Genomic DNA, 13,820 nt, shown 5'->3' on the forward strand with positions numbered 1-13,820 from the left:
ATGCTCCTGGTCTGGTTTTTTCGTTCGTTTTTTTGAAAAAAGTTCATCAAAACCTATCAACATGAGATCTATTTTTGAAGATCTCGACGCGAGGAATCCAATTGTGAAGGCGGTTCGAAGATTTGGACGCACGGTTTGAGAGATAAAACGGTTTGAATAAACGGATCTACGAAAAAAGGAAAAAAACTGCCAGGTTGTCGCGCGCTGCATGTGCTCCATTTGTCGCAACCAGGCGAGTTGGAGTGATTTCGCAGATTTGCGCAGGACATGAGACTAGAAAACAAAAAGGTAGCCTGGGGCGCAGCCCACTTTCTCTACTTTGCTGGGCCTCGGCCAGTCAGCCCAATAACAAACAGCGAAAAATTGAGTTTTCGACGAGAAGAAAGGAGTCGTCCCGTGCCCGTCGAACCTTATCCAGCCGCCGCTCGCCGCCCGGCAGCCGTGCGTTCCATGCCCATCCGGCGACCCCCGTGTAGCAGCGAGCATTCCTCCCCTCCCATCTCCTTCCTGGCTGCTCCCCTTGCTGATCTACGGGCTGCTGCCCCGTCCGGCTGACGGCTGACCGACGAAGCGGCGCGCCGGTGGTCTCGACCTCGACGTCTGGCGTCCGTCCTTGGGCATTCCGCCTCAGCCAAAGGTATGCTCCACCTAGCCATCTCAAGTTCAACTCGAGCTTAAGTTCTACAGGAAATGCGGCCGTGGCCCTCGGCATTATTAATGCTTGATAGATTGAAGCATGGTCTTTAATTAATTCTCGTTGCCGTTAGTTTGTAATAATTCTGCAGTTTTGTAAATGTGGAAACCAATTTAGTAATTTTGTTTCAATATAATTTGCAGGAAGGCATAGAAGAAATAAGACAATAACATCTTTTTTTTTTCAAGCTCAAACCACGGTCCTTTGTATGCATTGAAACTGCCACTTTTTTTTTTTTGGTCATTTATACAACAGCGACTGATTGACCATGCCTAGAGATTTGAGTTATAAGAGAGAGGTAAGCAAACCTAGAGTTATGAGTTATCTAACAGGAATGTCACCTGTTATTACTTCCTGCAAATAGAATTAGCTTCTTCATACTTTAGCTATCAAATCTGAACTGGAGTGCTCTCTCGAACTGGCAGATATCATATTGCAGTTTGTGTATCTAAAAGTCCAGCTAAACCTGCACTTCGTCTCCATTTTGCAGTCAGAAGGAGGGCGAGGCCGTGAGGGTGCCGTAGCTTATATCAGTTCGTGTGTGCTTTGACGGCTCAAAGGCTGCATATTTGTTGGCTTGATTTTGTTCATCTCCGAACTCCAAATTCTAATGCTCTCCGTGTCTAAACCCCTTCTCTCCCCGACCTCCCTTGCTGCCATGGCTATTCGGCTGCCGCCGACGCCGCATGCACCAACCCACTACGCCCCGCCTCACAGGCGGACATCGCCATTCCGCCCCGTCATGCGAGCGGCTCCTTCTTCTTCCACCGCCGCAACGGCCGTCTCATTGCCGCCATCTCCCAAGAAGGTCTGGTCTCCACTAGTTACCTTTCTCTTTGACAGCGTCAAGAACCTGAATTTCTGCTTTGTACTGTGAAGGTTCTTGTGCCCATTGCCATGGGCACAGAGGAAATGGAGGCAGTCATCCTAGCCGGCGTCCTCAGGCGAGCAGGCGCTGACGTAACGCTGGCCTCTGTGGAGGACGGCCTCGAGATTGAGGCTTCCTATGGGACGCGCATCATCGCAGACAAGCCCATTGCAGCGTGTGCAGACCAGGTGTTCGACCTTGTGGCTGTCCCGGTAACCCACCTCTCTTATTACGATTATTATTTTAATATTTGTTTTGTTTATAAAAGGAGCAAGAGCTTCTTATTTTCATTGCTGAAAAACGATAAAACAGGACATAAACAGTTTTTTTGGGCACCAACATGGCTGTGCTGGTATCCTGAAAATTTTGAGCTGATGCAACACCACCATCCTCCTAGCTGGCCCCATCCAGCCTTAAAAACCTGACTCTTAGAACTCCAACATAACAAGCAGGACAGCCTCAACACCTTACAGCCAAACTAGTCAATGCAGCGACCCTTTCTGATAAACCACCAAAAAATAGCACAAAGAAATTACTCTCTGCTCCAGCTTTTCAAGCTTCAACCCCCTTTGACCAAAGACCACGGGTGGCATGTGCAGTACCAGCCAAGCTCCTTGCCATTGTTTGTTTTGAAGAATATGGTTCTGAAGAACAACCCAATCCGATGACAGGTTAAGCCATCATCAAAATAACTTGTGATTGGATCAGTGGGAATAATACTATTGGAACTATTCCTACATTTTCATTAAGACCAAATTGAAGCTGAAATCCCAGAAGCAATAACCTGACGTTCCGTAATAGTACTTGACATTTGCCAACTATGCAACAGATAATCCTTACTGAATATTACTGAACCACATTTTTTATAAGGCCAAGAAACCTGAGCATCTTTCAGCGTAAGGTAAAGAGAACGAACTGTAAACTTGCCATTCTTCCCCAATGTCCAATGACGTCTATCATGCTCCTCCAACAAAACCACCGCACTACATAACTGACTTAAAGAACTCCAAATAACAGCCTTCTTCTCCCAAAGGTTTCTCCTAAATGTGACACAACCAAAACCCCGAGTGAAAACTTCAGCTACTGTCCAATTCGTACTAAAGGTAAGATTGCACAGCCGAGCAAACTGAACCACTAATGGCCTATCTCCTATCCAGTGATCTTCCCAAAACTGAACAGCTTATTGGATTTAGCAGCAGAAACTTATGGAGCATTTATAGTCTCTCTTTGGGAGAGCATTCAAATATTTCTCAGCATTTCTCTTCGATACTGCAAAATTTCAAACTGTTTCATCATATTTTCTCCCTTCTCGTGCTGATTGCAGCATGCCATCTCTTCGTTGTCACTCACTTGACCTGTGTTGTTATATGTGTGTTACAAACTGGCAGTATATAAAATCTAATTTTTGATTGTTGGGGCGATGTGTTCAGGGAGGAATGCCTGGTTCAGTACGGCTGAGAGATAACGAGATCCTTCAGAGAATTATGGTTAGACAAGCTGAAGAGAAAAGATTGTATGGTGCTATATGTGCTGCACCAGCTGTTGTTCTCATGCCCTGGGGTCTTCACAAGGGAAGAAAGGTGGCCATTTTTGCTACATGACTAGGTTTAGTTGATCAAGATCTTCTTTAGTTGACATTGCACCCTTATTCCTTTTTTGCAAGATCACCTGTCACCCGTCCTTCATAGGAGATCTTCCAACATTCCGAGCTGTTGAGTCAAATGTTCAGGTTTCAGGAGAGCTCACTACTAGTCGTGGTCCTGGGACAGCATTTCAGTTTGCTTTATCATTTGTCGAGCAATTGTTTGGGCCTCACGCTGTTGAAGATGTGGACAGTACTTTGGTTCGTCAAAATAAAACTTGCATATCTTTGTTTTGTATCATGCCTTTTAGCTGACTAGACTATTTCTTGTAAATTTAGGTGTTCATGTGTTGTTAAACTTTTATTAATAGTGTACTACTGTACCTGCAATTCAGATTGTTGTTTTTATTCTAGGAAGTGCTATTTATCTTTCAGTTCCTTATGCTAGCAAAAACAATTTAGGGAAGACTGCTATCAAGTTTTTAGACTATGTTCTTTTGCTATAACTTTATGAGGTGCAATTTCTTTCTTGTATTGTAACACCTTCTGACCACTGTGCCATTGTTGGAAATTGCCCATGGATATTACAGATTGATGCTGCTCTTGAAAGAAGTACAGAAGTCAACAGAGTTGAATGGCCTTTTGATCACAAACCTCAGGTCAGTTCATGTTTGAACTATGATTTGTGCTAAATTATTAGCTCAATAATGTTTGTTTTTTACATGTACAACCATCATTAATGTAAAATTTATGTTACAACAAAAAGGATAATATGCTTATGCAAGTCTCTCCTTTTTCTACAAAGGGCAACAAGTCTTGCTTGACAAATGGATGCCTAAAGCATTTCTCGTAAAGAAAATGGGATTGGGCAACACCAGGGTGAATACTTGCACTTTCTTTATTTACAGCAATGCCTGCCTAAAGGTGCATGCTTGATTTAAGAAAACTCGGTTTGATTGCGTATGCCCTAGCATGCTATATGAATTATTGTCTATCTATTGATTTCCCCTCATACACTGTCACTGTATGTGAAAACGCCCCCATGCCATGTTTCTATGTGAAACACATTCAAGCTAGTGCACGTGAAAAATAAAGATCATCCATCTGTCTAGTCCTCATTACTTTCGGCCATGAGCACTGATGGGGAAAATATTAGGAAAGGTGCAATCAGAGTCCAAGTTGTGTGGCATTGATTCTCTCTGAAACAGGTTCTCATTCCAATTGCAAATGGGTCTGAGGAGATGGAGATCATAATGTTGGTGGATATTTTAAGACGGGCAAACATAAATGTGGTGTTGGCATCAGTTGACGAGTCCACAAATATTGTTGGGTCTCAAAGAATGAAGATTGTTGCTGATAAATGCATATTGGATGCTTCTGATTCAAAATATGATCTAATCATTATTCCTGTAAGCTGTTTTGCATTTCACGTTTTTATTTGATACTTCCTATTCATAATATAAGCTATTTTACAGTTTGTGCTAGTCAAATATTTCCTTGTTTGGCCATCAGTATATATTGCAAATATTGACAATATTAAATTGCCCTTACTAGATTTTCATGAAGTATTTTGTTCATAATATATAATTAAATTTTTTGACGCAACATTGTAGAAATTGATGGTCAGAGTATTTATTGGGGGACCATGTAAATATCTCAATAATCATTAATCAGAGGGAGTAATCATATATGTCAAGTTGCCTACTCAAAACGCAACTGTTGTTCCTGTAAGATATTTGGTGTTGAGTTGATTCGTGGATGAGGAACAAAATGCTCAACCTTTTTATCATAATGCATGCCATTCCAAAGTGTGTGTTACTAATAAAAGACCATTCCAAAGTGCATGCCTAACATGCCATGATCACCTCACTCCACTATTTCTTGCATAGGAGTTGGCATGCACACCAATTTGTGACATAGATAGCTACTAGAATACGAAAAAGTCCAGCTCAAGAAAAGTTTGAAAATAAATAAATTTACACGTGCATCTTTCGTAGTCATATATGAGAATGTTTAGCTCGAGACTAGTTTGTAAAGAAATAAACTTACATGTACATCTCTCATGGTTATTGGTAGAAACTAGGGTTCTACCGGGTCTAGGCCGGAGGTTGTAGGGGAAGGAGGGAGCTGGTCGTGGACGAACTCGCGGCCGCCGGCGGCTGGGCGCCGTCGTGCGCGAGGAGGCGGCGACTGAGAGGGAGATGGCGCAGGGGAGGAGGCGGCTAGGGTTAGGTCTCCCGGCTCCCTAAGGAAGCCGAGCAAATATGATTGCTTCTTGCTTAATTCCAAAACGGATCCTTACACGAGTTTATATAATCCTCCTACTAAGATAATTGGGCTAAGCCCCTAATAACGATAAGATAGACTGCGCCACAACTAACTGGGCTAAGCCCCTAATATGCCCGTCATAACATTTCTCCCCGCTTGCACAAACAGCTCGTCCCTGAGCTGGAAGGCGGGGAAGTGCTTGCGGAACTCCTCGAGGTGATCACCCGTCGCCAAACACCTCCGCGGCAGCTGGGGCGGGCAGGTCGCCGAGCCCAGCGCCGGCGGCATCCTCCTCAATGTAGTCCGCAACCTCCAGGTAGAAGTCGTGGGCAGACGTGGCCGGGCACGTAGGGCTCGTTGCCTTTGAAGCACAACCCTTGGCGGCGACGCTCGAGTTGCTCGACCAGGGTGAGCCGTCGGAACGGGCGCGCCGCGGTCGCGGCTAGGGGTGCCGCGGAAGCCTGAGCAGGCCGACCCTGCGCGGGAACGTCCGGCCAAGGTGGCGGCCCAGCGGCCCGGGACGGTGACGCCTGCTGAATGGCCACCGCGAGGCGCTCGAACGCGCGAGCGTAGTACATGGCCGTCTGGAGGTCCTGGGGTCCCTGCAGCTCCACATCCACACGAATTTGATCCGGCATACGGCCAACAAAGAGCTCGGCCCGCTGGCGAGCCGTCACGCCGGGCGCGTGGCACGCCAGGGCCTGAAAGCGGTCTGTGAAGTCCTGCATCGTAGAGGTGAAGGGGAGACGGCCCAACTCCGCCAGCCGGCTCCTGCGTATCGGCGGCCTGAAGCGAAGGAGGCATAGCTCACAAAAACGCTCTCATGGAGGCATGCCGCCCTCGTCCTGCTCGAGAGCGTAATACCAAGTCTGTGCGGCGCCTCGAAGGTGATATGAAGCGAGCCAGGTGCAGTCCGACGCAAGCGTGCGTTGCCCCCGGAAGAACTGGTCACACTGATTAAGCCAGTTGAGGGGGTCCTCAGTGCCGTCGTAGGTGGCGAAGGTGAGCTTTGCGAAGCGCGGCGCCGTCTGGGTATGACCGCCGTGGCCCGTGGGGGTACGACTCGGTGGTGCGGAGCAGCGGCGCCGGGTCGGTGATCACATGCGGCCCGCGGAGCTGGAGGATTCGCCGTACTGCGCCTGCTGTGACGGCACATGCGGCGGTCCCAAGGCCAGCGTGTAGACCGGCTGAGACGATGACTCGGTCAACCAAGCCGGTAGCGGGGATGGCGAGGGCGGGAACCGGACCTAGTGGATCGGGACTCCCGCCGGCGCGGTCGATGCGGGGACGGAGCTGACCGGCGGTGGTTGCTGCAGCTGCAGCGGTGTCGCGCCGGGCAGCGGCAGCGGCTGCAGCGGAGCACCGGGCACGGCGGAGACCGCCAGGAGCGGCGGCTGCCACTGCAGCCAGGGCGGGGCGGTGGTGGCGGTGGATGGCAGCAGCCACGGCGGTTGCTGGATGGGGGCGGTGGGCGTGGGAGGCGTGGCGAGAGCCGGCACCGGCCATGACGGCCACTGCGGGGTAGGGACGGGCGATGGCTGCAGTTGCAGCCTCCCAGCAAACGCAACGGAGGCCGCTGCGTGCGGCGAGTACCACGGCAGGGCTGGTGGCCCGGTGGCGGCGGCCAGCGGCAGGGGCGGCGACGGCCCGTAGGGGCTGGCTAGGTACAGGCGAATACCCTGGACGGCGGCGACGAGGTCGTTGAGGACCCCGGTGACCTCCTCCGGGGTGTAGGCGGCTGCTGGCGGCGCGGTGGAGGGCGCCGACATCTGGGCGGCTGCGGCGCCGGAGGTGGAGAGCAGCAGCACGGATGGGCAGGGCAGCGACGCGGTGGAGAGGGCCAGCAGCGCGGTGGTGGTGGTCGGCAGCGGAAGCGACTGGGTTGGCGGCGGGGAAGACATGATCGAACCGAAGCGAGCTGATACCAAACTGGTAGAAACTAGGGTTCTACCGGGTCTAGGCCGAAGGTTGTAGGGGAAGGAGGGAGCTGGTCGTGGACGAACTCGCGGCCGGCGGCGGCTGGGCGCCGTCGTGCGCGAGGAGGCGACGGCTGAGAAGGAGATGGCGCAGGGGAGGAGGCGGCTAGGGTTAGGTCCCGGCTCCCTAAGGAAGCCGAGCAAATATGATTGCTTCTTGCTTAATTCCAAAACGGATCCTTATACGAGTTAATGTAATCCTCCTACTAAGATAATTGGGCTAAGCCCCTAATAACGACAAGATAGACTGGGCCACAACTAACTGGGCTAAGCCCCTAATATGCCCGTCATAACATTTCTCCCCGCTTGCACAAACAGCTCGTCCTTGAGCTGGAAGGCGGGGAAGCGCTTGCGGAACTCCTTGAGGTGATCACCCGACGCCAAACACCTCCGCGGCAGCTGGGTCGGGCAGGTCGTCGAGCCCAGCGCCGGCGGCGTCCTCCTCAATGTAGTCCGCAGCCTCCAGGTATAAGTCATGGGCAGACGTGGCCGGGCACGTAGGGCTCGTTGCCGTTGAAGCACAACCCTTGGCGGCGACGCTCGAGTTGCTCGGCCGGGGTGAGCCGTCGGAACGGGCGCGCCACGGTCGCGGCTAGGGGTGCCGCGGAAGCCTGAGCAGGCCGAGCCTGCGCGGGAACGTCCGGCCAAGGTGGCGGCCCAGCGGCCCGGGACGGTGACGCCTGCTGGATGGCCACCGCGCGACGCTCGAACGCGCGAGCGTAGTACATGGCCATCTGGAGGTCCTAGGGTCCCTGTAGCTCCACGTCCACACGAATTTGATCCGGTAGACCGCCAACAAAGAGCTCGGCCCGCTGGCGAGCAGTCATGCCGGGCGCGTGGCACGCCAGGGCTTGAAAGCGGTCTGTGAAGTCCTGCACCGTAGAGGTGAAGGGGGGACGGCCCAACTCCGCCAGCCGGCTCCGGCGTATCGGCGGCCTGAAGCGAAGGAGGCATAGCTCGCGAGAACGCTCTCATGGAGGCATGCCGCCCTCGTCCTGCTCGAGAGCGTAATACCAAGTCTGTGCGGCGCCTCGAAGGTGATATGAAGCGAGCCAGGTGCGGTCCGACGCAAGCGTGCGTTGCCCCCGGAAGAACTGGTCACACTGATTAAGCCAGTTGAGGGGGTCCTCGGTGCCGTCGTAGGTGGCGAAGGCGAGCTTGGCGAAGCACGACGCCGTCTGGGTATGACCGCCGTGGCCCGTGGGGGTACGACTCGGCAGTGTGGAGCAGCGGCGCGGGGTCGGTGATCACAGGGGCCCTCATGTGGAACGGCGGCGCGTCGAGGCCAACGTAGGGGCCCGCGGAGCTGGAGGATCCGCCGTACTGCGCCTGCTGTGACGGCACATGCGGCGGTCCCGAGGCCAGCGTGTAGACCGGCTGAGACGACGACTCGGTCAACCAAGCCGGTAGTGGGGACGGCGAGGGCGGGAACCGGACCTGGTGGATCGGGACTCCTGCCGGCGCGGTCGATGTGGGGACGGAGCTGACCGGCGGTGGTTGCTGCAGCTGCAGCGGCTGCTGCGGTGTCGCGCCGGTCAGCGGCAGCGGCTGCAGCGGAGCACCGGGCGCGGCGGAGACCGCCAGGAGCGGCGGCTGCCACTGCAGCCAGGGCGGTCCGGTGGTGGCGGTGGATGGCAGCGGCCACGGCAGCCACGACGGTTGCTGGATGGGGGCGGTGGGCGCGGGAGGTGCGACGAGAGCCGGCGCCGGCCACGGCGGCCACTGCGGGGTAGGGACGGGCGATGGCTGCAGCTGCAGCCTCCCAGCGAACGCAGCGGAGGCCGCTGCGTGCGGCGAGTACCACGGCAGGGCTGGTGGCCCGGTGGCGGCGGCGGCCGGCGGCAGGGGCGGCGACAACCCGTAGGGGCTGGCCAGGTACAGCCGGATACACTGGACGGCGGCGACGAGGTCGTTGAGGACCCCGGTGACCTCCTCCGGGGTGTAGGCGGTTGCTGGCGGCGCGGTGGAGGGCGCCGACATCTGGGCGGCGGCGGCGCCGGTGGTGGAGAGCAGCAGCACGGATGGGGAGGGCAGCGGCGCGCTGGTGGCAGTCGGCAGTGGAAGCGACGGGGTTGCCGGTGGGGAAGACATGATCGAACCGAAGCGAGCTGATACCAAACTGGTAGAAACTAGGGTTCTACCGGGTCTAGGCTGGAGGTTGTAGGGGAAGGAGGGAGCTGGTCGTGGACGAACTCGCGGCCGGCGGCGGCTGGGCGCCGTCGTGCGCGAGGAGGTGACGGCTCCCGGCTGAGAGGGAGATGGCGCAGGGGAGGAGGCGGCTAGGGTTAGGTCTCCCGGCTCCCTAAGGAAGCCGAGCAAATATGATTGCTTCTTACTTAATTCTAAAACGGATCCTTTCATGAGTTTATATAATCCTTCTACTAAGATAATTGGGCTAAGCCCATAATAATGATAAGATAGACTGGGCCACAACTAACTGGGCTAAGCCCCTAATATGCCGGTCATAACAGTTATGCTTGTGCGTTTCTATGACAAATGATGTGTTTTCTGCAACTATGAAGTCATATGTTCATCATTTTAGTCTCATTCTTCTTAATTATGTCTTAAGGTGTAGCATTGATAATTTCAGTGCCCAGCTACCTATAATTCAGGCGTTCTTGTGTGTGCATTTGCATGTTCTACTGTCCCTTTGCTTGCTTGCTCTGCTTTTGGTTTCGTTGTCCAATAATATTTTTTTCTATAATGTTTTATCCCTTGATATTGTCCAGGGGGGACCTGCTGGAGCTGAGCGTCTTCACAGGTCTACCACTCTTAAAAAGCTACTCAAGGAACAGAAGCAAGCAAGCAGGATGTATGGTGGGATCAGTTATTCTCCATTGATATTGCAGAAGCAAGGTTTACTCGAGGTGATTTTTCGGACTAAAAACTCGTAGCATCTTATACTTCACTGAAATGGAAGTAAATTGACGTTGGAATTGTGTTACTCAGGATAAAACAGTGACTGCTCATCCTTCCATAGTCAATCAGCTCACTTGCCAGGTTATTGACGGTTCAAAGGTTGTGATTGACGGAAATTTGATTACTGGGAAGGGACTCGGAACAGTCATGGATTTTTCCCTGGCCATTGTAAGAAAATTCTTTGGCCATGGACGAGCGAAAAGTGTGGCAAATGGAATGGTTTTTGACTACCCCAAGAACAGAAACGCCTAGCATTCCTGGTACTATGGAGTAATGCGCTGAATGTTTGGTTATGGGATATGGATCTTGCGGTAGCTATGCTCAAACTTTTAAGTGACTGTCTCTTGGGGAGATGGCAAAACTTTCTTCTGTTGCCACCTTAGTGGATAGCTGCAGACTGCAGTGAAATGCCCACTAATTATGTTGGGATGAACCACAACTGCATTGGGAAAATCCAGTTTGGGTCAGTTCATCTCGAGATGTTCCTCGCCGATGCGGCATCATGGGCATCAAGGGCTGCGTGCTCCATGTGTGCTTTGAGGGCGCGGAGGACCTCCCCAGCGGCGGCAGCTCCAAGTACAGCAGCAGCGTCATGTGCTAGTGGGCGCTGGACCCGTCGCTGGAAAGCATGTGAGAATATATCGGCACTATGTTGACAAGTTTATTTTCAACCTCTGGGCAATCTGCTTGCGTACGCTTTCCTGAATATTGAGGTGCATGACCTGCAAAGATGACAATACAGCAAGCAGAAATAGATCCATCCAACTGCTCATCGTTTGATACTGCTTTGGTGGGTAATACTCCCTTCGTCCCAAAATAAGCGTCTCAACTTTGTACTAACTTACTAAGGTTAAGACACTTATTTTGAGACGGAGGGAGTACTTGCTTATAATTTTGCTTCGTGACTGAACGAGTTTATGTTATGTTTGCTGTCAGAATTTTGCAATGCTGGTACTAGAACACTGCCAAAACTGGTACTCCCTCCATACCAAAATATCAAACGTTCTTTATTTTGGGTCTAAATTTAGACCAAACAACCATCTTATATTTTGGTACAGAGGGAGTAGTATTCGGAGAAAAAAAAGGTGACGAAAAACAAATCTGGTAATGCATCTTGGGTCAGTTTTTTTTTATCAGTTGGGTCAGTGTTTCTGTTTGCTGTATGTGTTTGCTGGCTTAGTCAGTTAGTCACGTTGTATGTGTTTGCTGGCTTAGTCATCCCAAAGCATGTTTTGTGGAGTCCAATTGGCGCCAAAGTTTGTAATTTGCAGGATACTTTAGAGCAGTACAAGGCCCTTCTGTCTGATAGATCCAACTGGTAAATGTGGCGACGTTTTTTTCCCGTTGCTGGTCTGGTAGCACGTGAGATCAGCTGAGCTAAAATCGAGAGAGTTTATGTTCAGTGGTGCCTTGCAGGTGATAGCTATGATAATGTAAGGCGTTTTTTTTGGACGTAGCTAGGGAGCACTGCTGCGCTCGTTCGTTGTTTGAAGCGCACTCCCATATATGGTAAGTATATGTTCTTGTGTCCAGCGGTGTATTCTAGAAAAGGAATCTGTCTAGCTACATCTAGTAGCGCACAGGCGTGCCGATGGAATCAGCCTGCATCTTGTCCCCATGTGCATTTATTTGGGGTTCAAAAGTCTTAAAAGCCGTAACTTTTGATTCAGGCATGAAAATCTAGTTACATTTTCACCATTATATTTCTCACGACGAGTTCTTCAAAACTAGATTCCATATGGGTAGGTTTCGGCAAAAAAAAGTTCAGAGCAACTTTGGGTGCTAAGGAGACAACTTTAGTGCTATAAGAAATCAACTCTTTTTTATTCTCTAGTATGGCTACCTGTCAGCGAGGAGTCTTTCTAAGTTTGTTATCATGACTACCAATTGACTAGATTAATCTCTAAGTGTACTATAGGGAAGCAAACACCTTTTTTTGTCCTAGTTGGACTGTCTATTAGGTTGGTTTGTCTCAAGACGAGAAACACACACGAAAACATGAAGCATCTTTAGTGCTACATGCAAGCAACTTCACTGCACTATGTGTACATATGAATTTTGGTAACATTACCCCAACTTGCCTATAATGCATGGTTGTTCAATGGCCTACGGTTGATGCTTAGTTGCCTATAAATACTATGCAATTGCCTACCATTGATGCCCAGTTGCCTGCTATTGGTGATTAGTAGCCTATCGTCGCTACTCAGTTGCCTATAACTACTATAAATTGTCTACCATTGATGCACAGTTGCCTACCATTGCTGATCAGTTGCCTATCTTTTCAAATTAGCTGCCTACAAATATTGTGAGGTTGGTTATCATTGTTTTTCTAAGTCGCCTACAAACACTATGAAGTTGCCTAACGGTGATGCTTAGTTGCCTGCCATTACTGTTTCAGTTGCCTACGATACATTGAAAAGTTGTCCATAAGTGTAATACTATAAATTGCCTACTATTGATGCACAGTTGCCTATGTCCGTGTGAAACGACACCTATGGGATCACAAGAATCCCTACTACGGTTGCCGGGGCGCAGGGTTGCGAGGAGAGCAGGGCTAGTAGACAACATGAGGATCGTTTACCCAGGTACGGGCCGCGAGGATGCATAAAACCCTAGTCCTGCTTTGGTGGGTGTATTTCTGAGAGTTCTTGAGCTCTCGAACTAGCTGTGGTCAGCGTGTGGTTTCAAAGAGCCGAATCCCTCTCCTTGTCGCCTCGGGCCTCCTTTTATAGGAAAAAGGGGTCTTCACAGTGGCACACAGGAGGTGGAAAGGTCTAAAGTGGCGCGAGGTTATCCCTCGTATTACAGGACAAGGTGCATTTAATGCACTGCTTAGGTGTCCTCTTGCTTTATCGGGGACGGGGTTGAGGCCCGTCCCGTCCGTCGCCGCTTCTCCTCGTTTCGACACGCGCCTCGGCCAGGGATGCGTGCGGTGCCATGTAGGTAGGCAGGCAGCTGAGTTGGCGTGGTGGTGGAGCCTTCACGAAGATCTGCATGTCGCCATGCAGGCACTTGAAGAGTTGGCCTGGGAGCAGCATGTTGCCACGCAGGTGCCCGCCCAGCTGGTTGGGCTGGCAGCTGCATGTGAACGGCGGTGGGAGCATGGTTGACGTGGGCTTGGTGGTGGCCTTGCTGACGTCTTTGGCGAGGGCCTTGCCGGGTGGCCCGGCAAGGGTCTCGCCATGGCGTGTTGTCGTCCCCGGCAAGGATCTTGCCGGGGGTCTGGTGGCCTTCCTTGGCAGGGATCTTGTCTAGGATCGTCGTCTTCTAATATGATCTTGAATATGTCTTCACAAAGATCCGTATGCCACCACAGGGGTGCCTTCCCAAGCCCTGGCCCTATGCTGATGATGGTACTGGGGGCCAGGGGCTCAAGGGTGGCTCGCTCTGTTGGCGTGGGGCGAGCTGTCCCGACAAGAGTCTTGCCGGGGGAACCTGCTTCGTCCCTCTACTCTTTGTGCTCTTGGCCTTGGCATTGCTTTGATTGTCTTGGGCTTTGATTCTTACCTTGGC

At 51.5% G+C, this 13,820-nt stretch overlaps 1 protein-coding gene across 2 annotated transcripts; it reads left to right on the top strand.

Moving 5' to 3' along the window:
* The first annotated feature begins 364 nt into the window (after positions 1 to 364).
* LOC119331048 (protein DJ-1 homolog C-like) lies at positions 365 to 11,407 on the top strand. 2 transcript variants are annotated; one of them, XM_037604217.1, is made up of 10 exons: positions 365 to 637; positions 838 to 992; positions 1,185 to 1,502; positions 1,574 to 1,774; positions 2,993 to 3,142; positions 3,226 to 3,405; positions 3,735 to 3,803; positions 4,353 to 4,553; positions 10,118 to 10,255; positions 10,338 to 11,407. In XM_037604217.1, exons 3-10 carry the CDS (start codon positions 1,305 to 1,307, stop codon positions 10,557 to 10,559), a joined length of 1,359 nt encoding a protein of 452 aa, XP_037460114.1. In that variant the 5' UTR covers positions 365 to 637; positions 838 to 992; positions 1,185 to 1,304; the 3' UTR covers positions 10,560 to 11,407. The 2 variants fall into 2 exon arrangements, with proteins under 2 accessions (XP_037460114.1, XP_037460113.1); XM_037604216.1 differs by lacking the exon at positions 838 to 992.
* The last annotated feature ends 2,413 nt before the right edge of the window (positions 11,408 to 13,820 follow it).

This window comes from Triticum dicoccoides, chromosome 7A (genome assembly GCF_002162155.2).
Source record: "Triticum dicoccoides isolate Atlit2015 ecotype Zavitan chromosome 7A, WEW_v2.0, whole genome shotgun sequence".
NCBI classification, from domain to species: domain Eukaryota; kingdom Viridiplantae; phylum Streptophyta; class Magnoliopsida; order Poales; family Poaceae; genus Triticum; species Triticum dicoccoides.